Here is a 25,199-nt window from a genome sequence, read left to right on the forward strand (position 1 = left end):
GCGGCACTATTCACAATAGCCAAGTTATGGAAACAGCCAAGATGCCCCAGCACTGACGAATGGATTAAGAAAATGTGGTATCTATACACAATGGAATTTTATGCAGCCATGAAGAAGAATGAAATGTTATCATTTGCTGGTAAATGGATGGAATTGGAGAACATCATTCTGAGTGAGGTTAGCCTGGCTCAAAAAACCAAAAATCGTATGTTCTCCCTCATATGTGGACATTAGATCAAGGGCAAACACAACAAGGGGATTGGACTATGAGCACATGATAAAAGCGAGAGCACACAAGGGTGGGGTGAGGATAGGTAAGACACCTAAAAAACTAGCTAGCATTTGTTGACCTTAACGCAGAGAAACTAAAGCAGATACCTTAAAGCAACTGAGGCCAATAGGAAAAGGGGAACATGTACTAGAGAAAAGGTGAGATCAAAAAGAATTAACCTAGAAGGTAACACCCACGCACAGGAAATCAATGTGAGTCAATGCCCTGTATAGCTATCCTTATCTCAACCAGCAAAAACCCTTGTTCCTTCCTATTATTGCTTATACTCTCTCTACAACAAAATTAGAAATAAGGGCAAAATAGTTTCTGCTGGGTATTGAGGGAGGGGGAGAGGGAGGGGGCGGAGTGGGTGGTAAGGGAGGGGGTGGGGGCAGGGGGGAGAAATGAACCAAGCCTTGTATGCACATATGAATAATAAAAGAAAAATGAAAAAAAAAATAAAATTTCTGGCCTCTGGGAATACAAAGTCTCTAAGGAGAAGGCTCAATTATGTCTCCCTCAGGTCATCTACCTAGGTGTGTTCTTAAAAGGACAGACACACTCCCTGAGTCATGAGTGAATCAACCCAATCTTCAGTTTCCCTCCCCCCATACCATAAGACAGCTTTCAGCAAGCTTGGGAGTTATAGGATTTTACAAACTTTAGATCCCTAGGTATGCAGTCCCTTAACAGACACCTTTTATGCTCCTCCTAATATTCCTATTTAGGTCTTAAATAATATATGGCCACCCATTTCTCTTAGAAAACTTGCCTCCAACAGACTCTTCTCTGGCTGACTACTACCTTATCTTAACCTGCTCAGGGAACTTCTCAAAAAACATACAGACCAGATCCTGCCCCACCCTATAACAATTTCTATTAAACTATGGGATCTTGTTCTCTTAAAGGATCCTCTACTCTCTCCATCAGGACTTCTGTGGACCAGCCTTCATCTGGTTATTCTCATGACACCCACTGCTGTCAGGCTCAATGGGATCCCCCAGTGGCAGCACCTCTTAAGGAATGAACCCTTAAAACCCTCTAGAGAACAACATTTCACAGTGGTTCTCTTGGCTAATGCACATCCTAATGCCTGTATTTCTTGCTCTCCTTTTCTTAAGCTTCGTCCCTTGTATTATACTACATGTCTGCTACTGCTAATCCAAAATTTAACCAGTTGTACCTCCAGGGATATCAACCTCTCCAAAACCACCCAGAAAAACTACTGTAAAGGCCTCATCCAGATGCCACAGAAGCCTGAGGATCCTGCCCCATACAACACCCCCTACCATTAGGAAGCAGCTAAAGAGACCCATGCTTTGCCCCAATTCCTGATCCTCAGCCCCTACCTCATCATTATTAAGCAAAAAATGGGGGAATGATAAGAACTGCCCCTTCTGCAGCCTAAGCCGCAGCTGGTTTCACCCCTTGCAGAACAAAGCCCACTGTTCCTTATCTCCTGCCACCTTCCTTTGAATGGGGTTACCATAGAATGGGGCTGCCAGTATCAATGAGGATGATAGAGCTGTGAAGTAGCAGAGGCCTGATGGTGGCAGTAGCCATGGAGGCAGGACAGACAGAGTCCCTATAGGACAGCAATGCTGGGCTGGGCTGCTAGTACAGCATGGTGTTCCTATGGGCAGTGTAGATGGGCAGTAACCACATGTTGCTTGGCTTACATAGCCAGGAAATAAAACCAAGAACTGGCAAGTGATAAGAACTGCCCCTTCTGCATCCTAAGCTGCAGCTGGCTTTACCCCTTGCAGAACAAAGCCCACTGTTCCTTATCTCCTGCCACCTTCCTTTGCCCGCCCCTAGACCTTGCTTCTGCAGCTGGTCTCATCCCTTGCAGAACAAAGCCCCACTGTCCCTTAACTTCTGCCACCTCTCTTTGTCCATCCCTAGCCCTTGCTTTCTCCCAAATGCTACTTAAGGCCAGACCACCGAGAAAAGCTGCTCGCCATTTTTCTTTTCCTTTTCTCGGCCAGCCAGCCTGCTTATTAAACTTTTGGACGTGAGATAACTCTCGTGAGCCTCCTTTGTGTGCGATGTGTGGTGTTTTCCTAACAGCAAGAAGAAGGTTGTCAGCTATTACAGTGGAAAAATCAGTCATTCACCTAGTTTTCAAATGTGAATCAGTTTTCAGACCTGTATTCCATGGAGTGAGGGGAAGGTTGAATGTGTTTGAAGAAGAATCTTGCAATATCCTTGCATGCACAGACAAATCTTCCCTCAATCCCTCCTCACAGGAATTGCAGCCTTTTTATTTGAGACAGGGTCTCTCTATGTGGCCTGTTCTACTGGACTTGAACTTGTTATGTAGCCCAGGCTGGCCTCAAACTTTGTAATCCTCCTGTCTTGCCTCCCAAGCACTGGGATTTTAGGAGTGTACCATCACACTTTGAAAAACTACAGCTCCTTATCAGGATAACTGTATGACAAGGAAAGGGCAATACCCAGTACCCTTTGGGGGTTGTTGAGTACAGGGTCTGAGCTGATGCTAGTACCAGGTGCAGACAAATGCTCTAGCCTCCCAGCCTCTGGAATCCCCAAGCAGGACAAGATGTGGGCTTCGTAGGTGCGACTATTGTCTGCAGTAGTCTCCGGCTTGCAGCATGCTCTGTTGCTTTTCCCTCTTCCATCTCTCTCTCTCCTTGCTTCCTCTCTGGCTTTCTGACATCACTCCCAGGGAAATAAATGACTTTCACCCTTCCTTGGGATTTGTCTCGGGTGGTTTTCTTTCTTTTTTTTTTTTCCTGTGGGGGAGTTGGATGCAGAGGGATGGGGAGTACTAAAAAACTGTGATAGGTACTGAGCAAAATGTGATGCCTAGGACTCTAACAAAGTGGGTGTCAGCTCCCTCTTTCTCCCACCACTTCTACAGAGAGCACTTGGGAGTCATATTCCTACTAGATGAGTAAATAAATGAAAACAAATTTTAGAATAACTGAGCATCAGTTTGTCCAGATAAAGCATTGTTTTATGTTAGGTAAATGTTTCAAAATAAAATAAAGTGGATAGCTATTCCAATTTTGATTTTTCTTCCTTGTTTAGTACTTCCTTCCCAGGGCCCCACATTTGCCAGCTTGTGCTTTAAATGAACATATATTTATAGGGTATAGTTACAATTTTATATTATATATTGATACTTATATTAAGCATTTGTGGTATTAAATACTAAGTTAATTATATATTTATATAGACAAATGTCTGTGTATTTTTATTAGTAGAACAAAAAATCTTTTTGTTATTTCATCATACTATTTGCAGGAAAGAACTAGAATATTAGAAGTCAAACAGTCCTCTTAAATAAGGGTGTCACTTGCCACTGTAGATACTTGATTTTTCTTGTTTTTCTTCCTGGCCATCAGGAGCGTGAGGAAGAGGCTGCCTGTGTCATTATGTGTGCGTCAGTCAAGTACAACATTCGGGGTCCTGCCCTCATCCCAAGAATGAAGACCAAACACCGAATCTACTACATCACTCTCTTCTCCATTGTCCTGCTGGGCCTCATCGCCACTGGCATGTTTCAGTTCTGGCCCCACTCCATCGAGTCCTCCAATGACTGGAGTGTGGAGAAGCGCAGTGTCCGGGATGTGCCAGTGGTCAGGCTACCAGCTGAGAGCCCCATCCCAGAGCGGGGAGATCTCAGCTGCAGAATGCACACGTGCTTTGACGTCTATCGCTGTGGCTTCAATCCAAAGAACAAAATCAAGGTGTATATCTACTCTCTGAAAAAGTACGTGGATGACTCTGGTGTCCCTGTCAGTAGCACCATCTCCCGGGAGTATAACGAACTGCTCACCGCCATCTCAGAGAGTGACTACTATACTGATGACATCACCCGGGCCTGTCTGTTTGTTCCCTCCATTGACGTGCTTAACCAGAACTCTCTCCGCATCAAGGAGACTGCGCAGGCACTGGCCCAACTCTCCAGGTATGTACCACTTAGAGACCAGAGGGGTCCTTCAGGGAGCTGAAGGGAAGGGGAGGGATAGGAGTGCTTCTCCTAGTGAACTGGCCTCCAGATGCTGTCTTCTCACAGACATGCAGCCAGAGGCCATGCTGTGAGCACTGAAGAGCAGTCTGCCATCTGATTCTGCTGTGGGGGGAATTCACTAAGGATGGCTCTTCCTACCACACTTTAAATATACTGCTTCTGTCACCAATCCCTTACATAATACATGCGTCCTGGGAATGTAAGATTCATTCCATAATCCTGCTTACAAGAGATTATCATTATTAATATGTTGATGTTACTTTTCAGTCATTTTTGTATAAAAAATACATTCATATGAGTATTTATTAAGTGTTTCATATCAAGAATGAGATCACACAATGTATACTTTGGCTGTATTTCCCCTTAATGTGCCATGAATGTACTTCCAAACAATTTCACATTCTTTTAGTATAATTTTAAAGGTTGTATAGTATTCCAACTTCTGGATGTTCTATAATATATTCAGCCAGTCTTCTATATTTTATTTACTTTTTCTTTTTTTCATCAAATGATGAATATTGTAGGTTTTAGGGTTTTTGTTTTTTTTTATTAACCTGCTGTGGACAAGCTTGAAGTATATGTCTGTCCACTTTTTCTTTTACAGAGCCGGGTTAGTGCCTGATGTACTGTTGGGACTTGTAGGAATTTACCTTGCATGTCTGGGAAGTGACCCTCTTTGGGTTGGGGACACTTGTTATCCAGCTGCTGATTCTCCTTTCTTCTTGGTTGACAAGAACTCATTAATTAAGAACTCATTTAATTTCTTAATAGGTGGGATCGAGGCACAAATCACTTGTTGTTCAACATGTTGCCTGGAGGTCCCCCAGATTATAACACTGCCCTGGAAGTCCCCAGAGACAGGTAGGCATATTTGGGATTGTCTCTGTGATGGGTTTCTGAGGAGTAAGCAAATTATGTAAGATCTTTTTGTTCTTATAACATTATAGTCTTAAACCTACTGGAACATATTTTATTATCAGAATTGTTAAACTAGAAAAGTATCTCAGGCATTTCCCTTCTTAAGACACAGAAATCTTGAACCTGCTTAAATTCTGTTGTGGAAACCATTCAGAGGTTATGTTGATGTTTGGCCTCTTGGAAAATGGTCTGTTTTCTTAGTCTGGGTTATGCTTTTCTGAGTGTAGCACCCCAGTTCCTAAGGCCAGGAAGGTTCAGGATTGGCTTGTGTTGGCTTTCTCTGAATTTGGGAGCATTTGCCTAAAGTAGACACACAGTTCATAAGAAGCATGGATATATAAAAGTGATAGCTAACCTGCTATGCACACTGTCATTTGCCTGTATTTCATTCAGGAGGGTACTTTCTTTCCTCTCCCCTTTCTTTTCTTACCCTGCCTCCCCTTCCACTTTCCTTCTTTCTTTCCTTCCTTTGTGATGAAACCTTCCAAGTTGACAGATGTGAACTGGGGTGGCCCATGACCCATGATTCTGACTTTGAGTTCATGCCTTCCCTTTCATGTGCTCATGCTTTGGCCAGAGGCTTTGGAAAGCTGTGGAATGAGGTGCAGCATGTGACACCTCTCTTAGTGCAGAAAGTTTGGGCCCCAGATAGGGTTCTGGACAGTATTTAAGGTGTAGGATTATTGTAAGAGTTTATGTGTGAACTCCTGTATCCTCAGTCTTGTGCGAGCTGATGGTGAACTCTTGAGATCGTTGTTATTGACAGAAGTCAGCCTGAGAACAGCCTGAGGCCAACTGTGTTCTCAGCTTGTCACAGGCTAACACTGTCATTGATGGAAATCTATACTTCATACTGTTTTTCTCCCCAGAAGGTGAAATCTGAACCTTCATTGCTCTAAGTCATTATTTCCAGTCACTTTGAGTTTCTGTCTGGAAATACAATTATCATTAGAAGGGAGACAAACCCAGCAAGACTGCCTCTCAATTTTGTATAGAAACCACTTTGGACGACAGAGGGCAGTGTGGCCACACTAATGGTGTAGAATCCCGGCCCCCCCCCCCCCCCCCCCCGCCCCAAAGAGTGATCCCTGATTGGCCTCCGCCCAGGGAAGGTGTGTTTGTTCCTGAATGGGCTACTGCTTTATGGGCTTGGTTGTTCTGGGTAAGGGAGATAATTTTGAGAACGGAGAAGGTAAGGAAAAGAGCTGTTAACAAGGAATGCAGTGTCTTTACCTCCTGTTCTGTGTATCTTTTCAGAAGGGCTTACGTTGGGACGTTGCAGTTTTTGCTTACATTTTAGTGTATGCATCTGTAGGGGGATGGATTTTGTTTTTATTAAGTGCACATGTTAAATGGGGTTTTATTTCTCACAGGAAGGTGTCAACTGGAGTTCTTGATAGTGCTAAGGTGTCAGGATCAGGAAGGTGAGGTGGTTTTCTTCTGCCTGTGTTTTTGTGAGTGGTTATAGGCCTTCCTGGAACAAGTAACAGCTCAGCACACAGTCCTCCCTCCTTAATCTTTCCTGTGGCCTTCTGTAGGGTGAGGAGTGGTAGATTTGTTAATTTTTCTTCTCCTTTGTCCTTGCTCCTGGATTCTGGGGAGGGGGTAGAATACTTTTAACAGGAGCTGGATGACAGATTGTTTGGAAATTAGAAAGCAGACTCCAGATTAGGCTGCTTGAAGATCTCCTGAAGTCTGAAGCCGTGGGTGTGATTGCTTAAGTTATTTGGGGAAATGCAATGAAGGAAGGGAAACGTCTGCTCAGCAAATGTATCTTTCATGCTGCTTCAATCTGTTTCTATTTCTCTTGCAATTTTCAAATACTGTACACATGATACTCATGTACTTTTTCTGCACAAGAGTTGAACAGCATGTAAGTGAATAAAGAACAAAATTTAACAATCTGCTCCTTCCTGAGAGGCACTTGCTATTAGGATATTTTGTTTTTCTAGTCTGTTTTCTGTGGGCTTAGACGCAAACATACATACACACACCCATTTTAACTTAAGTGGGAGCATATATACCCTTTGATGGTGTCAGTGTTCTTGCTCTGTTCATTATCCTTTCATTATCCTTTCTTTCCACATAGCTCTTACAGAGTTCTGCCTTTATGTGGGCATACTTTTATTTATTTGAACTCATTATGGAGAATTTCAGACCTGCACAAGAGAAGAGTGGGCAGTACAGTGAGTGAACCTCATAACCTACTCTTAAGCTTCATCATCAACTCAAGGCCAGTCTTGTTTCATCTGTTCTGCTTGCCCCTTCCAGATTATCTAGAAGCAATCCCAAGGTGTTGTGTCATTATAGCTACAGCTATTTCTGTGTGAATCTCTGTGTGATAAGGCTTAAAAACATAGCTATAATATTATTATACCTACAATACTGACAATTTTTTCTATTTATTCATTTATCTTATTTATTTATTGGTGGTACTGGGGTTTGAACTTGGCTTCACACTTCTAGGCAGGCACTGTACCACTTGAGCCACTCTGACAGGCCTTTGTGTGTTGGTTATTTGTGAGATAGGATCTCACTTTATGTCTGGGCTGTCCTGAGCTGTGGTCCTGTTTGTGCTTCCCCATATTTGGGAAGACGGTGTGCACAGGGCCTAGCCATTGGTTGAAATGGGATTTCAAGAACTTTTTGCCTAGGCTGGCCTTGAACCTTGATGCTCCCAATCTCCTCTCTGCCTAAGTACCTAGGATTATAGGCTAGAGCCACTGCACCCCGCCCTATTTTTATTTTTGATTTTTGAGTCAGGGTCTCACTATGTATCCTGGCTGGTCTCAAACTTGTGATCCTCCTATCTCATCCTTCCAAGTGCTGGCATAAAGACTTGCTACCACACCCAGCTCAAAAGTGGCTCTTTAATGTTACCAAATATCTAGCCTTTGTTCAAATTTACTCACAAATAATGTTTTTACAGTATGTTTGACTCAGGAAGCAAATAAGGTAACCAGTAGGATCAATTGGCTTTTGTTTTGTTTTGTTGTAAGCTTTATATTGAAGAGTGCACAGGCCCGATTAGGTGTGTGGGTTAAAGGAAAGCAAAGAATAAACTTGCATGCTGACCATCTCAGCACCATGATTGCTCAGGAGCAGGAGGAGAACTGTGAGGAACGTGCAGGAGGTAGAGTGGGGAGGCTGGAGAGCTTGCGGCTGCGGAGGAAGGCTCAGAACAGAGGAGCTGTCCTGGCGTCGGGAAGCCCTGGCAAGTGCTACAAATGCTGGAGAACTCTTCCACTGATACCACAACTGTGATCATCATACTAATACTTCTTGGCTACAAGTTTTCTATTTACTCTTGTAGCTTTGGAAGTGATCTCTGATTTGGGGATCCATAATAGGAAAACAGAATGCACTGCTCAGAAACTCACTTTTCAGTCAATGTGAAACATGTGTTCTGTAAAGCTTGGGTGCTTACAATATTTTCTCTATTACAAGGCTAGGGAAAGCTCTGCAGAAGAGGCCGTGACTCGCATTGAAGGGTGTCAGCAGCAGGGTGGTATGAGGCGAGTTTGACTAACTGCAGTTGTGGCTCTTTCTGGGATTGCAGATGGAGATTGCCTGAGTGTGATCTGTGACACAAGGTGTGCATTAGACTATGTGCTCTCCTGCTGCTGCTTCAGGACATCCACCTCACCTCCTGGAGCAGATTAATGAGTCAGGGCTGCAGGGACAGAATAACAGAAAATGTTGATGTGCTGTATGTCTGCTTCCTTGTTTTCCACATACACCCACCCCTCTCCTCTAGGGCGGGGGTGTAATTCCCTAGTTACCCACGGTCCTGGCCTACCTTCACTGTCTGGTGCTTGTCTAATGGATCCACGTCTGCTTCTCTGCGCAGAGGCTGTGGGCCCATGTGGAGTCTGCTTGCCATCATGGCCATGGAACCCGCCCAAGTTCATGTTGGACGGATTCAGTGCTGCATGCTAATCAGGAAAAATCAGACCGTATGTTGGTACTAAGGATAGTCATTACATTCTAGGAGCAGACTGGCAGCTGGAGAGGTTTTTAGCCTTCACATTACCTCACTCACCAGTTTTTGGTTCCTTAAAGCTTAAACAAACAGAGTGGGATTTCCCTCTTAAACCAGAGGGGTGGTTTAAGAATCTTTGAACTTAAACTGGTCATGTAAGAAGGGAATGTAGGTTGTCATCAGGGCAGGGAGGGGATTGGTAGCAATCAGTATTGCAAAAAATGTGGTTTCTCAGTTCAGACATTTTGTACAGCTGGCAAAACTGCCCTAGAAAGTGGTTTCGGTAGGCTTGGGGCCCCCCAGACAGAATAACAGTGAAAGGTGGTGTGATATACACCTGCTTCCTTTCTTTGATGAAGTGTTGCTGTACTACTTGCTGGATCCAATTGAAACAGTGTGGTCACTGTTTTCTAATAAAGGAGAATGAAAGCTAGTACAAGCGAACTGCAAGAGAGGCACTAAAGGTCCAGTGCAGTATTCTGCTTCCTGAACAGGGAATTGGGTTAATACCTGTGTAGCTAGAATGGACACTGTGAGCTGACTGAGGCTGTGTGATTGACGTGGAGCTCTGGGGCAATAGAGGAAGGACTGCTTGCAGTAGGGATTGGAGAGTCTAGGCAAATGCGATGTGAGAGCTGATACCTTCTGCCACCTCTGCCTTCCATGCTATTGTGTCCTAAGATTCCAGGCAGAAGAAGGGAAACGACTGCCCCAGCCTTCTCCCGTGCAGACCTGCTATGATTCCTGTTGCTGGGAATGTGTTTAAAGATGAAGTATGACTTTGGAGGGGAGGGAGGTAAGTGAGATAGGGACTGTTCATTGTGTCCCCAAGCTATGATACGTTTTTAAAAATGGAAAGAAAAGACCTTACAACCCTGTGGGAAGCTGGTGATTCAGACAGGATGGAGCTGACGTGTGGGAGATGCGATGTGAATGTGAACACCTAGCACAGTGTCTTTATAGAAGAGTGACTAGGTAACGTCTCTGTTATTATTACTAAGTCATTCCTTCCCTTTCTACAGAGTTTATCAGAATGAAGACCTTCTTTGTTTCTCATCGTTTGATAAAATCCTTTGCTTTCAGGGCGCTGTTGGCTGGTGGTGGCTTTTCTACATGGACTTACCGGCAAGGCTACGATGTCAGCATCCCCGTCTATAGTCCACTGTCAGCTGAGGTGACTCTTCCAGAGAAAGGACCAGGGTAAGGTGCCTTCAGCACAGATTGTGTGTCTTCACAGACTCTGCTCCATGCTGGTGAGGCAGAACGTGGATATCTCAGCAACCAGAGCATCATTTTCAGCCAGAGTTGTTGTCTGGCCCATCCCACCTCACCCCATCCCATCTTTATCCTATAGCTATCTCTATCTCAGTAAACTCCCAGGACTGTCTACCAGGTTTTCCAAGCAGGAACCTATGGCATCCATAACTCATTCCTTTCCTTTACTTCCTACATTAAAATAACAAGTCCTATTTACTCTGTGTCAGAGATATTTCTTAGATTTGTCTGGTCTCTCTCCTCTGCTTCTGCCCTAAGCCAGGTCACTGGTATCTCCCCTTGGACTGCTGAATGGCATCCCGTTTGGTGTCCTTTCCTCTAGTCTTGCTCCCCTCCAACATGGCCGTTGACCTTACTATGCTGGAAGGATAAAGCTGCACTATCCTGAAATGTCTGTCTGTCTAGGTTCTCTGTCATCTCACCACTGTACCCATTGCCAGCCTTCTCTGAGAACTTTTCTTCCTTTCAGTTCCTATAATAGGCTTTGCTCTCTCAGTTTTTCTGGGCTGCAGATGTACTCTCCATTGCCTGGAAATCTTTCTGCTCATCTTCAGTCTAACGTCCTGCTTATCCTTTAGGTGTCAACTTGGGGCAGTGTGGGGCGCACTTACTTCACCTGGACTGGCTCCTCTGCATTATGTTCCCATAACAGGCTGCCATTCTCCTAGGGTAACATTCATTATGTGCCCTGGCGTCGTGACTTGCTGAAAGCTTGTCTTCTTTGGACTTTGGAATTTGTCAGTGCAATGAAGCAGAGGCCAGGTCTGCTTTTTAACTGTCACAGTGTGTCTGGCACATAGTTGGCTCATATTTTAATGTGTGGAATAAGTGAAAAGGGCATGAATGTGGTGGGCCTTTTGTTTAACATTTTTGCTGTAGTCTGTTTAAAAAAAAATTGTGCTGTTTCATGTTGAGGACTCTGTGAGCTTTAAACATGATAAAAGCATTCTTTACTCCCATGAAAAGTACTCAGATATGACAGCATCTGAAATTACAACACTAAAAATATCATACTAGCTGATATTTAAGAACCCATTCATACTATTTGGTCATAGAAATGGATCTCAAAGAAATGGTTGACTTGGAGAACATTAGAACCATTCTCTGAGCACATTTTTTCCCTTACCCTTAGGCAGGTACAAAGGACAGAATGGTTCATGCACTTGTGGCTAAGATCATCATCCTAGCTGTTTTCCCCTTTAATGGACTCTCAGAGTTGACTTAATTTGTTATTTTTAAATTGAGATTAATTCATATATCAGAAATTCACTGTTACCATTATGTCCAACTTTTAAAATGAACTTTTGAGATAGATTCTTACTATGTAGCTCAGGCTGACCTTGAATTTGGAATCTTGCTGCCTTTGCCTCTTGAGTGCTGGGACTACAGGTGTGTCACCATGTCCAGCCCAAATTCACTGCTGTAAAGTATACAATTCAATGATTTTTAGTATATTCACAAGGTTGTGCAACTATCATCAGTATAGTGATAACATTTTTATCACTTCAAAAATAAAATGCTATTTTAGCACCACTTGCTGAGAAGAGTATTATTCTCCCATTGAATGGTCTTGGTACGCTTGTTGAAAATAAACTGGCTATAGATGTATGGATTCATTTCTGGTCTCTCAATTCTAATAGTGGTCTCTATGTCTATCCTTAAGCCAGGACCATACTGGCTTGATTGCTTAGCTTTGCAGGAAGTTCCAAAGTAGGTAATGTGATTTTTCCAACTTTGTGATTTTTTTTTTCAAGGTTTTAATGGTTTTAAGGGACTCAAGGTCCCTCACTTTTTATTAATTGTTTTTATTATACTGTAATTTAAATAGTGCAATTAAAAAGCAATCAAAATATCTTGTGCTTATACCACTACAAAACTAAGACAAACTTAGAAATTAAATAATAACATCTACATCTACAAAATTAATAGCATATTAGCATAATTTAATGTGATAGGTGAGGGTGTGTCTTAGAAATGGAATTCTATTCTCTAAGGTGCATGTGGAGTTAATATATGGTTCATAGGGTTTGGCAAGTCTGGATAGTTAGATATTGAGTGGTAGTATGCTTTGCCCTGCCTTGTTTTCTATTTGAACCTCTAGGAAGCTTCCCTTTATGTAGCATGTTGTGACATTTATCTTCATCTGATGTAGATGCATGGTTCCCCAACATTAATTATGAAAATTTCAAAGCAGATAGTAAAGTTTTGAAGATTTCATAGTGAACATAATGTCTGCCCACCACCTAGGTTCTACTATTTTGCATTTTGCTATAGTTGATTTATATTTTAAATCTTTCCCTCTTCTTATTATCCCACTAAATACAAACTTATTTTCTGTTGCTGTAACTGAGCACCACAGACTTAGTAATTAATAAAGAATGAAGGTTCTTCATTTGGCTCATGGCTTTGAAAGCTGGGATATTCAAGATCAGCAGCTGTATTTGGTAAGGTCCTTCTTTCTGTGGGGATTCTCTGCAGAGTGCCAACCTGGTGCAGGGCATGGTGCAACAGACTGTCCAGCTCAGGTCTCTCCTCTTCTTACAAAGTCACAGCCCCATTGGATTAGGGCCTTGTTCTGTGGTCTCATTTAACTGTAATTACCTCCCAGAGGTCTCATCTCCAAATATCATAGTCGAATTAAGTTTCTGCCTTCTTTCTACTTCACAGTGGGGACAGTGGGGATTAAATTTCAACCTGAGTTTTGTAGGGCATTTAGACACTGAATTTTTTAATCAGAAATCATCATTGTGAGCAAAAATATGCCTATACTAACTTTTTTGATTATCATCAAATAAAAAATAATTCTTCTAGAGGACTCATAGAGTGGAGAAAATGATATGGTTCCACAGCCTGTTTTGAGGCTAGATTTTCATAAATTGAGAAAGAGCAAGTGGCGTGAGCCAGTTGGTGCTCTCTGGGGCATTTCAGGTTTTGGCACGTTAATGTTGCATGAAATATGAGTAGCTAATAAGTAGAAAAACTCTGCTTCTGCTTCTGTGAGCATTTACTTAAATCAGTTGTGTGATAAAAGATAACTTTTTACTCATTTCTTTGTCTTTTTTTGTGACTTTGTTCTGGAAATTATTTAATTCAATTCAGTGCACTTCTATTCACAGTGAACCTTGATCGGAGGCCTGTTTGTGCCAACTATTGGGCTGGGCTGGTGGTTTTCAACAGGATGAAGGGAGGGATCGCCCCCCAGGGGACATTTGGCAGTATGTAGAGATTTTTGACTATCATGAGGAGAGGGTGCATTTCAGGAGTCCCAAGCCACCGTCAGTTTCTGGATTTGCGAGGATGACTCATGGGACCAGCAGCCATGATTTAGCACAGTGAAAGAAGGCCAAGCAAAGTCAGGAAAGGGAAGAAGTGTGTGGATGGTGTCCAGAGAAACCAAGCACAGGTTGCCCAGTGTCCTCTTCTAGCAGAGTCACACAGGACAAGTTGTGACAACACATGTGAAATGCTGTCAGGTAGGACAGTGTGCCTGGGTTGTATTGGGAGCTGATAGCACAGGCTGTCTCTCCTGGCATAGACCAAAACTCCAGACTCCCAGCAGTGAGGCACGTGTTCAGCATGAACCATCTTGTTTGCGCATTTTGGGCACAGTGAACCTCTCTTACTAGCTCTGGGGATAATGGGAACCTTCTCCAAATCTAGGTTCCCAGATGCCAGCCAAAAGATGGCAGGCAGGCCTACCCTGTTAACTTTTCTGCACAGGACAGCTGCAGTGATAAATGATTGTGTCCAAATGTCAGCTTGCTGTGGCTGAGAAACCTTGGGTGAGGTAGTGAGTGGGTGAAGATCAGGCCCCTCTATTGCCTCTGGGCCTTTCTGCCTTAGGTACTCTTTTCTTGAGACCATCAAACTAAACTCTCATTATGACCTAATCTCTAGCATAATCTAGTTCTCTTCAGTTGGTTCAGGACTCTTTAATTCCCTCTAGATTTAATTCAGGGGAGATTTGGTGAAAACACAACAAAGGAGAGCAAACCATTTGGAACAGTGGAGATCGTTTTTAAATAATTAGTTTCACAGATTTAAACTGTTATGTTGGTGGTATTTTTCTAGTAATTCGATCTCCCTAATTTTTGTGTATAACTACACTGAATTTAAGATCCTTAACTTGATCACTCAAGGTTCCAGTTAGTTTTTAAAGCTCTTTGGTTCAGTAATCTTGTAAGATACCACACTGTATCTTTAGAGTAACCCATGAGAGGTAAGGGCTCACTGGACATGACCCCCTCTGCTGACCAGTGGATGGATTTCTGCAGTGTGACTTAGGCATCTACTTGACACTACCTTGCCAGCTTGCAGTTTGGCCCTGCAGCGGTGGTGTTACTTTTACAAAGATCATTCTTCTGCCCTCCGAAAACAAAGGATAATAACCAAAAGGTAAAAGCAGGCTTGCAGCTCTGCACTCCCTTCAGGGACTTGGGAGAAGGCAGGGTGGGCCTCATAGCAACACGATGGGTTTGTTGCTCTTTGTGAGACTTGCTTTTTGAGGGAATTCCCACATCTCCTAAGGACTGCCCAAAGTAGCAAGCGCCCTGGTTTTATTTTTGCTTTAAATTTCTCTCAGTAGTTTTTCAATGAGAAGCTGAGGATGGTTACTATTGATAGCTTCTTCTCACAGCTCTTTTGGCCCCGGCTAGAATTCTTGTCATTTTCCTTCTAAAAGAACCTCAATTGGGAGTTTATAACCATTACCATTGGGGGAGATTTCAAGTTCTCAGTGTGATTTTACTTAAACTTAGATATCAGCATCACTGGGAGGAAACATGAAAGTCACAGCTAGTAGTTTTAGTCTTTGAAAGAAAAACAAATTCACCTGGAAATTTTGTTAGCTTAAAACTGAAATGGGCATACTCTTATCAGCCACCTTTCAGGTCAGGGAGAGCCAACATGTGGACAGGGAACTATTCAGACTACTGCTTACTCACATCTGCGCTGTCACGCTGCTGGAGAGGGAGATGTGGTAGTGGTCCTGGTAACTGAGTGTTACAGAACTTTGTTAATAGTGAAATCTAACCTGAGCCTATCTTTGCTTAATTTCCTTCAAGTACACACATACATCTGTATTTACTTCTGAATCTGTATAGATAGATCTTTCTCTGTATCTATGCATACTGAATCCCACGCATTCATGTCAATATCTCCAGTCCTGTGCAGCACAGCAGAGGCATTCTGGTTCTCTTGTGGCTCCCTTCTCTGGCTCCCATGATCCTCAATGTCTATACATGTTTGATCCACCCTCTTCTATATAATCAAGTGTTGCTGCCACTGCACCGGCACTGCACGACGCCCTCCTCACCCTGCTCAGGCTCTACCTCCCCTACACTGCTGCTGCTGCTGCAGTTTGCCCTTGCCTCAGCACAGACCCCTCCTCACAACTCTCGGTCCCAGCCCTGGGGTAGTGTACTGATGCCATCTTCCTTCTGTAGCCTGAGCTCCCTTTGTGGCCCTCCTTGGCACTATTTTGGCTGCCCACATGCCCTCCTAACTGCACTTGGTCTCCTGCATCCCATGCTGGTGGTCACATCTGCTCCATGTCTACAGTGTAGAAGGCTTCCTCTGCCCTCTTGGGATCTGATGCCTGGCACCAGGCTGCTTCCCTACCCTCCCCATAAGCAGAAGCTCTTGCCTCACTTCACCTTTAGCATTCTGTGTGTACCATCTCCCCGACCACCCTCAATATGCAGAAATGCCCTCTGGGATACTGAGACTCTGCTGTCCTACGTGGACCCTCTTCACTGCCCTTGATGCCCATGTCTGTCTTTTTCTGGATACTGTACAGCATCAGCTTTGTACTGACAGATCTGCATAAATAGATTCCAGAAACATCCAGCAGGTTTTGGTGCTCCATGAGATTTGCCATAGAAGCAGGATCTTAAGAATAGAAAGGTCTTTAGAGACCAGATGGCTCTCCCTGGAAGCATGACTTCACTATAGTTTTGATGAAATGCTTTCTGATATATAGTGACAAACTCCCTGCCTCAGAGACTGACCACTTGAACCTTTAATTCTTGAAGCTTTAATTGCTGAGGAGGTTTTCCTACTTGTCTGTGGGTTTGATTGTGTAAACAGACAAGTTTGGTTGCAGAGATGGTATCCAATTTGAGATGAGCTGGGAGTGCTCCCAGCATGTGCGCTTGCCATCACTGAGTCCTCCCTCTGAAAACTGATACTTCAACTGGAGAAAGATTTCTTGGGGAATAGGGCTGGGAAGAGAATCCAAGAGTCCGAGTCAGTGTCTAGAAGGAATAACTTTTGGCCGTGAATATTCAGCATAACTGCTCAGCAAATTGTAATTTAGAAGAGACTTGGGCAGAAAAAGGAACAAGTCTATAGAGTTGATCCAAACCATCTCCCTAGTGGGGTTGTTATCTCCACTTACTCTTGCTCTGGCCTCCTGAGCTCACCCACCCAGGGCAGCCCTGTCAAGTAGAGCTTTCTGTGTAAGAGATGGTCAGCGTGTGTGCTGCCAGGTAGCCACCAGCTCTCTGGTGGCTATTGAGAACTGGAAATGTGGCAGATAGGACTGAAGAACTGAATTTTAAATTTTATTTAATTTTCATTCGTTTAAAACTAAATGGCCTCCTGTGGCTAGTTTCTCTTAGGGAGTGTAACTAAGGAGTCTGCTGGTCCCTTTCTATCCTAACTGTAATGTGCAAAATACCTTTTGCTCTTAGTTTAGCTGAATAAAGAAATCACCAAAAGTAATCATGCTGAGGAGTTAGAAGCAAACCTGGCTATTGATACTCTGCTTTGCTCTCTTGAGTTTATTTAGCTGCTCTGGCTGAAAGGTTAGTATTCACCTTCTTCACTCATTGCTGATGTGCTTTGACCTGAAGTTTCATGCTCTGGGAAAGGAGGTAATCACTGCAGTTACAGAGTGACTGTTCTTAGCCATGGGGGTGTGGGAAAGGTTCTGCCCAGCTAGATCCTCCAAGTAAATAAGTCAAAGAAATTAAAGTCAAAAGGAGAGAGGGAAAGAGGAAGAGGGAGAGTGAGGAGAGGGGGGCGGTGAGGAAGGGAAGGTGGGAACAATGGGGAAGGGAGAGAGAGAGAGAGATTTATAAATTACCCATGTTTGGTTTTTGAGCTGGATTTAAGTGAGTACTACCTCTCAGTCTGAGGTGTTTCATTTCTTCCTGGAACCTGCTTTATGAGACTTCTCTTCGGGAGTGATCCCTAGTGGTCCCTCAGCCTACAGAGCCTCTGTGCCTTGTACCGTCTATCTTGTGGGAGTCTTGCTTTCCAGAAGGGAACTATTTCCCATTTGGTTTCCCTAAAATCTTCCTCTTGATTTCAGCCTTATGCACTTTGTGTTCATATTTTTTTCTTTTTTTTGAGGTCGATGCTGCCTTGCAATGTTGCTGTGTTAGCTTTCCACTACTGGGACAAAATACCTGAGATTAATTTTGGCTTGTCATTTCCGAGGCTTCTGTTCATGGGTGGTCCAGTTGCTTTGGGGCTGGTGGTGAGGTAGAACATCATGGCAGTGGGACTATGAGGCTGAGCAGAGCTGCTTACCTCTTGTGACCTGGAAGTAGAAAGAGAGAGATAAAGGGCCAGAGTCAAAATATACCCTTCAAGGTCTACTCCCTCAATCTCTTACCTTCTCCAAATAGGCTCCACCTCCTAACGTTTTCACCACCTCCCAATAGCTCATTCAGTTATGAGTCCATAAATGGATAAATCCATGGATGAGGTCAGAGTCCTCATGATCCAGTAACCTCTCAAAGGCCCCACTTCTGCACACTGCTGCATTGGGAGCAAGCCTTCAACATACCAGCTTTTGGGAGGCATTTAAGATTTAAACCATAATAGTTTCCCACACTGGCCTTGAACACATGGGCTCAGTGATCCTCTTGCCTCAGCCTCCTGAGTAGCTGGGACACAGGCATGTACCACCATGTCTGGCTTTGTGTTCACATTTCTGTCCCTTCTGGAAAGCTACATGGCACTAGGCCCCTGGAAATTCCTTCTTCATTCCATTTTCTTTTAAGTGTCCTTGCTACTCACTCACATGTTGAAACTGGTTCCATGCTTCGATGAAGATAGTTTTCTTCTGCAACTGTTTGTGTGTCCTTGATGATGGAACTTGCTTCTCAGAGCCTCTCCATAGCATAGGAATACCATTTGCAATATTAAGACCTTTTCCAAAATAAAACTTTGTATGATTATATAATATTTCAGAATGCAAATGAATAAATATCTTATTTTTCACAGTATATAATATTTTAAATATTCAGTAATGCTACACAGTATAATTTTTAAAAATCAGTAGATGTCAACACTGGTAAGCAAACATTTGTTACCATAAGTCAGCATTACTGTTTGTCTCACCTTGACTGACACGCCAGTTACCTTGTCTTCTCCTTTGTAGTCCCCGACGATACTTCCTCCTGTCCTCTCAGATGGCTCTGCATCCTGAGTACAGAGAGGACCTAGAAGGCCTCCAGGCTAAACATGGAGAGTCATTGTTGGTCCTAGACAAATGCACCAATCTCTCCGAGGGGGTCCTTTCTGTCCGCAAGCGATGCCACAACCACCAGGTCTTTGACTACCCTCAGGTGCTGCAGGTGAGTATCATTTAATACCTCTCTTGCCAGGGGTGAAACTGATCCCAGCAGCAGGAGTAACTGTCCACATGCAGCTAGGAATATTACCCAGGGGAGGAGACAATGCAATAATGCTCTTTATGGGCTATGTACACCTTCATGCTTGGGGACCTGGTATGTGGTGTTCATGCAAAGCTGCTCGTTCCATGAAAGTTCATACTCTTTCCAGATACTCACTATACTTAAAAACTACAGATCTGGTAGATTTCCAGGAGCCATGTAGACAAAGCAGATATGTACTTTGCTTTTACCTCTAGACTCATGGACCAGTCCAGGGAAATGTTCCTCCTTAGAGTGGCAGCTCGCATTGCTGGGGCCATGGTAGCCCACGAAACCAGTCAGCTTTCCCTGGGAGTGGAGGGATGTTTTGGGTGGCTCTTATTGTTTGGTTTTTGGTGGTTTTGCCGCCTTTGGCATGTCCTGCCAGGAGCGTGTCCTTCATGCACCATGGCTGTGCCAGTACCTCCATAACCAAAGGCAAAGCAGCCTTTGGGGATGTTTTATAGGCAGGAGTTTTGACATTCCATAGGGGTGGGGCTAAGAAAGGAGAATTTGAGCTTTGTTCACTTAAATATTTAAAACATAGACAGTTAGTTGAAGGAGAAAAAATATGAAGGCGCTGGTGTGATTTTTTAAAAATCTCCAGAGAGCTAGCCCATACTGAGATTGTTAAAATACTTTCTCTCAAGAAGTGCCACTTCTCCCCCAGAATGTCTGACTGATAAGAGTGGTGATGGGAGCAGGAGTATTTATAGTAACCTTGGTCTAGACAGGAAAAGTGGTTATCAGCGTGTGTGTCCACATCTGGACACAACTCCTCCATCAGGCTGAGCTGTCCACCTGCACCTCAGGCGCCATGCCTCATCCTCTCCTCCACTCTCGCTGTTTCTCTCCTTTATCACCAGGGGAGTTTGGGATATCATGTTTCTCCATATTTTTCTTGAGCTTCCCTTTTCTCTAACTTTATTTATTTATGGTTTTTAAGAAGGTTTTGCCATGAGCTCAGGCTGCCTTGAACCTTCAGTCTTCTCTTATAGGTGTGCCACCATGTCTGCCTTCTTTTTCTAACTTGAGAGATTAAATCATGCTTTATTTTTAAATCTTTTTGTTGTTGTTGTTCCTCTTGAAGAGGCAAAAACTGGGAGAAACTGACTATTAAAGAATAGGGTCTTCCTTTGGCTTGCCCATGGCAGGTGCTTTCCCCTGTACATCTTTCATTTCCCCAGCCTTCCCAACATTATGGGGTTTGAGAGGTTTAGTAAGTTTCTTGAGACCTTGCTTTCTCTAGATTTTTTGTTTCTAGATAGAACACATATGCCTTACATCTTTTCAAAGGCCCTGCATTCCTTAAATGAGTGTCTTCTATATGTAGACACTGCTAGATGTTATGGAGAGTAGGAAGATGAAAGAGATTTGAAGCCTTCCCTTGGGGTTCTCGTAAGAGCCCAAATATTCCTGTTATAAGGCGGGCTTAGATCAGTGCTGTGGGCAGTGTTCAGACCAGGTTCCATGCTGTGTTTCCATAGTATACTAGCACTAAAAAGAAACCAGGAACTGGTGGAGTGGCTTAGGCGGTAAGAGCGCCTGCCTAGCAAGCATGAGGCCCTGAGTTCAAACCCCAGTCTGCCAATTAAAAAAATTTCATGTCCTCATCAAACGACATGCACAATATCCCATTGGCTACCATTTAGGCTGGTGGTAAAACACCTGCCTAGCAAGCATGAGGCCCTGAGTTCAAACCCCAGTGCCACTGCACTAAATAAATAAAAATAAAATGAAATGAAAAGAGACCAGTCTTCAGGAGCTCATAGCTTGATGGTTTTCTGTCCAGAGAAGGCTTTGATGTCACTGGATCTGAATTGACTGGATGTCAGTTGTAACTGGTGCATTGGGGTGACACTGAAGAGTAGAAATAGGAAGTATGGCAACCAGTTAGGCTTTCCATGTTTTATAGGTATGAACTGTTGTTTTTGGCATTTTTGCCAAAGATGCCTTGGTATTGCTTGATTTTAAGCCTTAGGGGGAGGAGAACTTCCTGGTCTGCAGGGGTTCAAGTCCATGGCTCAGCCATGCTGGTTTGTAACCCTCACCCTCTTGTGTTCCTGCAGGAGGCTACTTTCTGTGTGGTCCTTCGTGGAGCTCGTCTGGGCCAAGTGGTGCTGAGTGATGTGTTGCAGGCTGGCTGCATCCCAGTTGTCATTGCAGACTCCTACATTCTGCCATTCTCTGAGGTTCTTGACTGGAAGAGGTGGGTATTGCTGTCTAGTAACTTTAGCTGGCGGTTTTTGCCAGAACTAGAAATAAAAGGCCTCTCAAATAATTTGTAATGCATGCCTAGGTTTGAGAACTGTATATTGATCATTATTAATCTAAAAATCTGAAATTAAAAATATTCCAAAATATGAAACTTTGAGTGCTGTCATAATGCCACAGTGGAAAATTCCACACCTGACCTCACGTTGTTTGACATAGTCAAATGCTGGTGCACTAGGAATTACTTTCAGGTTATGTGTATAAGGTATATATGAAACATAAGTTGAATTTCATGTTAAGACTTGAGTCCCATCCGCAAGATATCTCATTATACATATGCAGATTTTCCAAAATTTGAAATAATCTGAAATCTGAGATATTTTTGGTCTAGCATTTTGGATAAAGGACACTGAGCCTGTTCTACTTTAGCCTATTTTGCTGTATCTTCCATTGAAAGACTTAGTGCATTGGCTTAGAGCAGTTCACAAACTGAGGCCAGTGGACCAAATTTGTAGGCTGGCTATTTATGGAAATATAGCCACGCCCCTTCATTGATGTATTTTCTGGCTGTTGATGTGTTATGTGTGCAGAGTTGAGAAATCGCAGAGATTGTGTGGCTTACAAAGCCTAAAATTTTTACTATCTGGCCCTTTCCACAAAGCAGTTTCCAACCCCTGGCCTAGCTCAGTGGTTTTCAACTGTGACTGCAGAGGAGACTATTAAAAATGCCTGACCTTGCCCTGGGGATTCTGAACTCTAAAGCTCCCAGGGAACCGTATTTGTAGATCTGGTCGAGAGCCACGCTGCAGAGACTGTCAAATTTGTACACTGTACTGGCTGGCAGCGGGGAGCCACTGGCGAGGAAAACATCCCCAAGGACAGAGGGACAGAGGGACAGATGTGGATTCTGCTTGATTATGTTCACGACATAGACCTCTCATTGCATGTTTCTTGTCCCCAGGGCTTTAGATGTTGAAGGGTGTTGAAACTTAATTCCTTTTCTACATACTTCTCTGTCTTGTCCTTGTCCCAGGTGCTTAACTACTTACTTCTCCCTCAACTTTTTTGATATTTTATCGAGCTCTGATTACAGGTATGTGAACAGTCTAAATAGCACTAATTCACTAATTTATTCATTCATTCATCTCACATTTGTTGGAAAGCCTATTGTGAATATTACGGAATTTCTGCTTCTGAGGAGGCTAGAATCTAGTAGAGGAAGACAAACCAATGATTAAGGCTAGGGATCCTTTATCTGAAGTGCTGGGGCCCAGAAGTGTTTCTGATTTTTTTTTTTTAATATTTGTGTACACATAGTGAGATATCTTAGGGAGGAGGCTCAATTCTAAATATGAAATTCATTTGTATTATATACATCTTATACACATACCCTGAAGGTAATTTTATGCAATGTTTTTGTGTATGAAACAGTTTCATGGTGTTACATTGGTATTCAAAAAGCTTCAGATTTTGGATCATTTTGGATTTAGGAGTTTTGGATTAGTGTTGACAGGCTTGTGTGGCGTTCTTGGGAAATGCCATAGCAGATGCATGCATTGGGCCTTGGAAGCTCAGAAAAGAGGAGAGTATGACATCATTCTTTGTACCTTAGAGAAGCAACGAGCCACTTCCAATCTTTATCCCCCTAGAAAGCATTATTGAGCACCTTTTATTTGGCAGGCAGTGTCAGGCATGGGGTTAAGAAAATGAACAGGGTCAAATCTTTCCTCCAAGAAGGTTTAGTGATGGAAGGGAGAACAGTAAACCAGCAGTTACTAAATACCATGATGCAATGCAACACAGCCCTGGCTGGCTGGCCTGCTAGGAAAAGAGTGAGAAGACAGTGGGATAGGTGAGAACTTCACAGAAGTGATGACTCCAGGTTGGGGATCAGAGGATACTTCTATGAGGATCAAGGTCTGCATGTATACATTATTATGGATAAGTGGTGGGAGGACCTTGAATTTGAAGTTAGAAGGTCTAGGTTTGGATAACCAACTTGGTTCATGGCTAGCTTTGTGGTCATGGCAAATGACCATCTCTTTCGAATCTTGCTTTTCCTATCTGCGTAGTAGAAACTACTTCCTTATTTGACAAATGACCATCAAGAGCTGACTGTGCTAGGCAACATTCCAGCTGCTCAGGGTGCACTGGTAAATGGAGCCAGGCACAGTGTCCATTCTAGTGGACTAACCTAGTGGGTGGAAGTGGGGGTTAGATTGTAATGAATTAATTTATTCAAGCATAATTACAAACTCTGCTAATTGTCCTTCAAAAAGAGTTATCAATGAATCTCCTTTTACTCCACATACTTAATCTGAGAGCACATCCTGTGGCTGGGCCTTCTATGGCTTTCAGCAGTTCCTCCTGTGGTCATCAGCTCTGGCCTGCCTCTGCGGGGCTCTCCAGCCTCTTCTGCTCCTGCACCTGCTTCCTGTGGTTTGTTCTGACATTTTAGATCATGTGGTCCTATGGGAGCCTGTTCAGAGCTTGTCATGCCTTTGCCTGAAACCTGCTAGTGACTTTCCATCTCTGTGTCCTTCTATGTCCTCCAAGTTCTCTGTGCCTTGCTGTGACCCTCTCTCCCATTTCTTCTTGGCTCTTGTTGTTCTCTGTCATGTTTATTCTGCTGTAGTCTTGGAGGCCTCCCTTCTATTCCTGGAATATGCCCAGCGTGCTGCCTCCTCAGGGCCTTTCACAACCTCTAGCGCCCTTTTCAGCATTCTCATGGCCTGCTCCCTGCCTTCCTCATCTGATCTCTTCTGTGTTGTCTCACCAGTGCTTAGCATGTAATAGGGCTTCTATAAGAAATGACAGATAAATGAATGAATTTGTATAGACAGGTAAAGGAAGAATGTAATTGTTAATTCAGATAGTCTAGAGAAGAGTGAAGAAGAGTGTGTCAGGACTTGGGGTGTGGCTCAACTGGTAGAACACTGGCCTAGGAAGTGCAAGGCCCTGAGTTCAAACTTCGGTACTAATAAGAAAAAAAATAAGTGTGACAGGCAGGTGGAGTTTCACATGCAAAGGTCTTGAGGCAGGGCCAAGCATGTAGAATGCACCACTAAATGAAGGCAGATGGAGTGGGAGTGGGAGGTGAGAAATTGGAGCTGCTGAGAAAACTCCTTTGAGAAGGTCAGCCATGAGAAGGGGAAGGAGAGAGAACACTCTATGGATGGGAGGCGGGGCTCAAGGAACTTTGGGGTGTCGACTCTGCTTGTGAGAGTGAAACAAGACTGTATGTGTAAGTGCTGGATGTGAAGGCCACACAGTACAAATTGTTTTGCTGTTGTCTTCAGAGCATCTGTGGTTGTCCCAGAAGAAAAGATGTCCGATGTGTTCAGTATTTTGCAGAGCATCCCGCAAAGACAGATTGAAGAGATGCAGAGACAGGTAAGAAAGAGGCCAAGTCTAAGCAGCTCTGTTGAGAAGTGGCATGGGGATGCTGCAGTGGTCTCAACTGCTTGGGCATAGGGCCAAGTGAGTGAGTGGGGTTCATTTCCCATTGGATTGGCTAACCAAACTTCAATGAAGGGAAAGCAAGGCGAATTGTACCAAGTAAGGCTGGAAATAATAGCGACTGGAAATTTACAAACTCCGCAGAGGGATGTCTGCTGCCATTAAGGTCTTCCTGGAGCAGGGTCTTCAGGGTACAAAACAGAAGCCTTTGGCAGGTTCAAAGTCACAGCAAGTGATATTGACTAAGACAGCTAGCGAAAGTGGGCCATTTCAGGCAGACCATGAAGATGCTATGTATGTGGGCCTGGTTCCTAGTTCAGATAGCCTTTGTACCAAAGTGTCTGTCCTGTTCCCATGTACGTTTTCCCTTTTCCTGCCTCCTTCTTCAGACCTCTCTCCACTTTCTCATGCCCC

At 43.6% G+C, this 25,199-nt stretch overlaps 1 protein-coding gene across 3 annotated transcripts in view; it reads left to right on the forward strand.

The window, feature by feature from the left end:
- Positions 1 to 25,199, forward strand: part of Ext2 (exostosin glycosyltransferase 2) — a 140,289-nt gene that overhangs the window by 10,222 nt on the left and 104,868 nt on the right. For all 3 annotated transcript variants that reach the window (XM_074044650.1, XM_074044652.1, XM_074044651.1), the window contains exons 2-7: positions 3,643 to 4,208; positions 5,043 to 5,132; positions 10,255 to 10,371; positions 18,839 to 19,034; positions 21,182 to 21,321; positions 24,626 to 24,719. In XM_074044650.1, the coding sequence (XP_073900751.1) occupies positions 3,673 to 4,208; positions 5,043 to 5,132; positions 10,255 to 10,371; positions 18,839 to 19,034; positions 21,182 to 21,321; positions 24,626 to 24,719 (1,173 nt within the window). In that variant the 5' untranslated portion in view covers positions 3,643 to 3,672. The remainder of the gene's footprint in view (positions 1 to 3,642; positions 4,209 to 5,042; positions 5,133 to 10,254; positions 10,372 to 18,838; positions 19,035 to 21,181; positions 21,322 to 24,625; positions 24,720 to 25,199) is intronic.

The sequence above is a fragment of the Castor canadensis genome, chromosome 1, assembly GCF_047511655.1.
Source record: "Castor canadensis chromosome 1, mCasCan1.hap1v2, whole genome shotgun sequence".
In the NCBI taxonomy this organism is placed as follows: domain Eukaryota; kingdom Metazoa; phylum Chordata; class Mammalia; order Rodentia; family Castoridae; genus Castor; species Castor canadensis.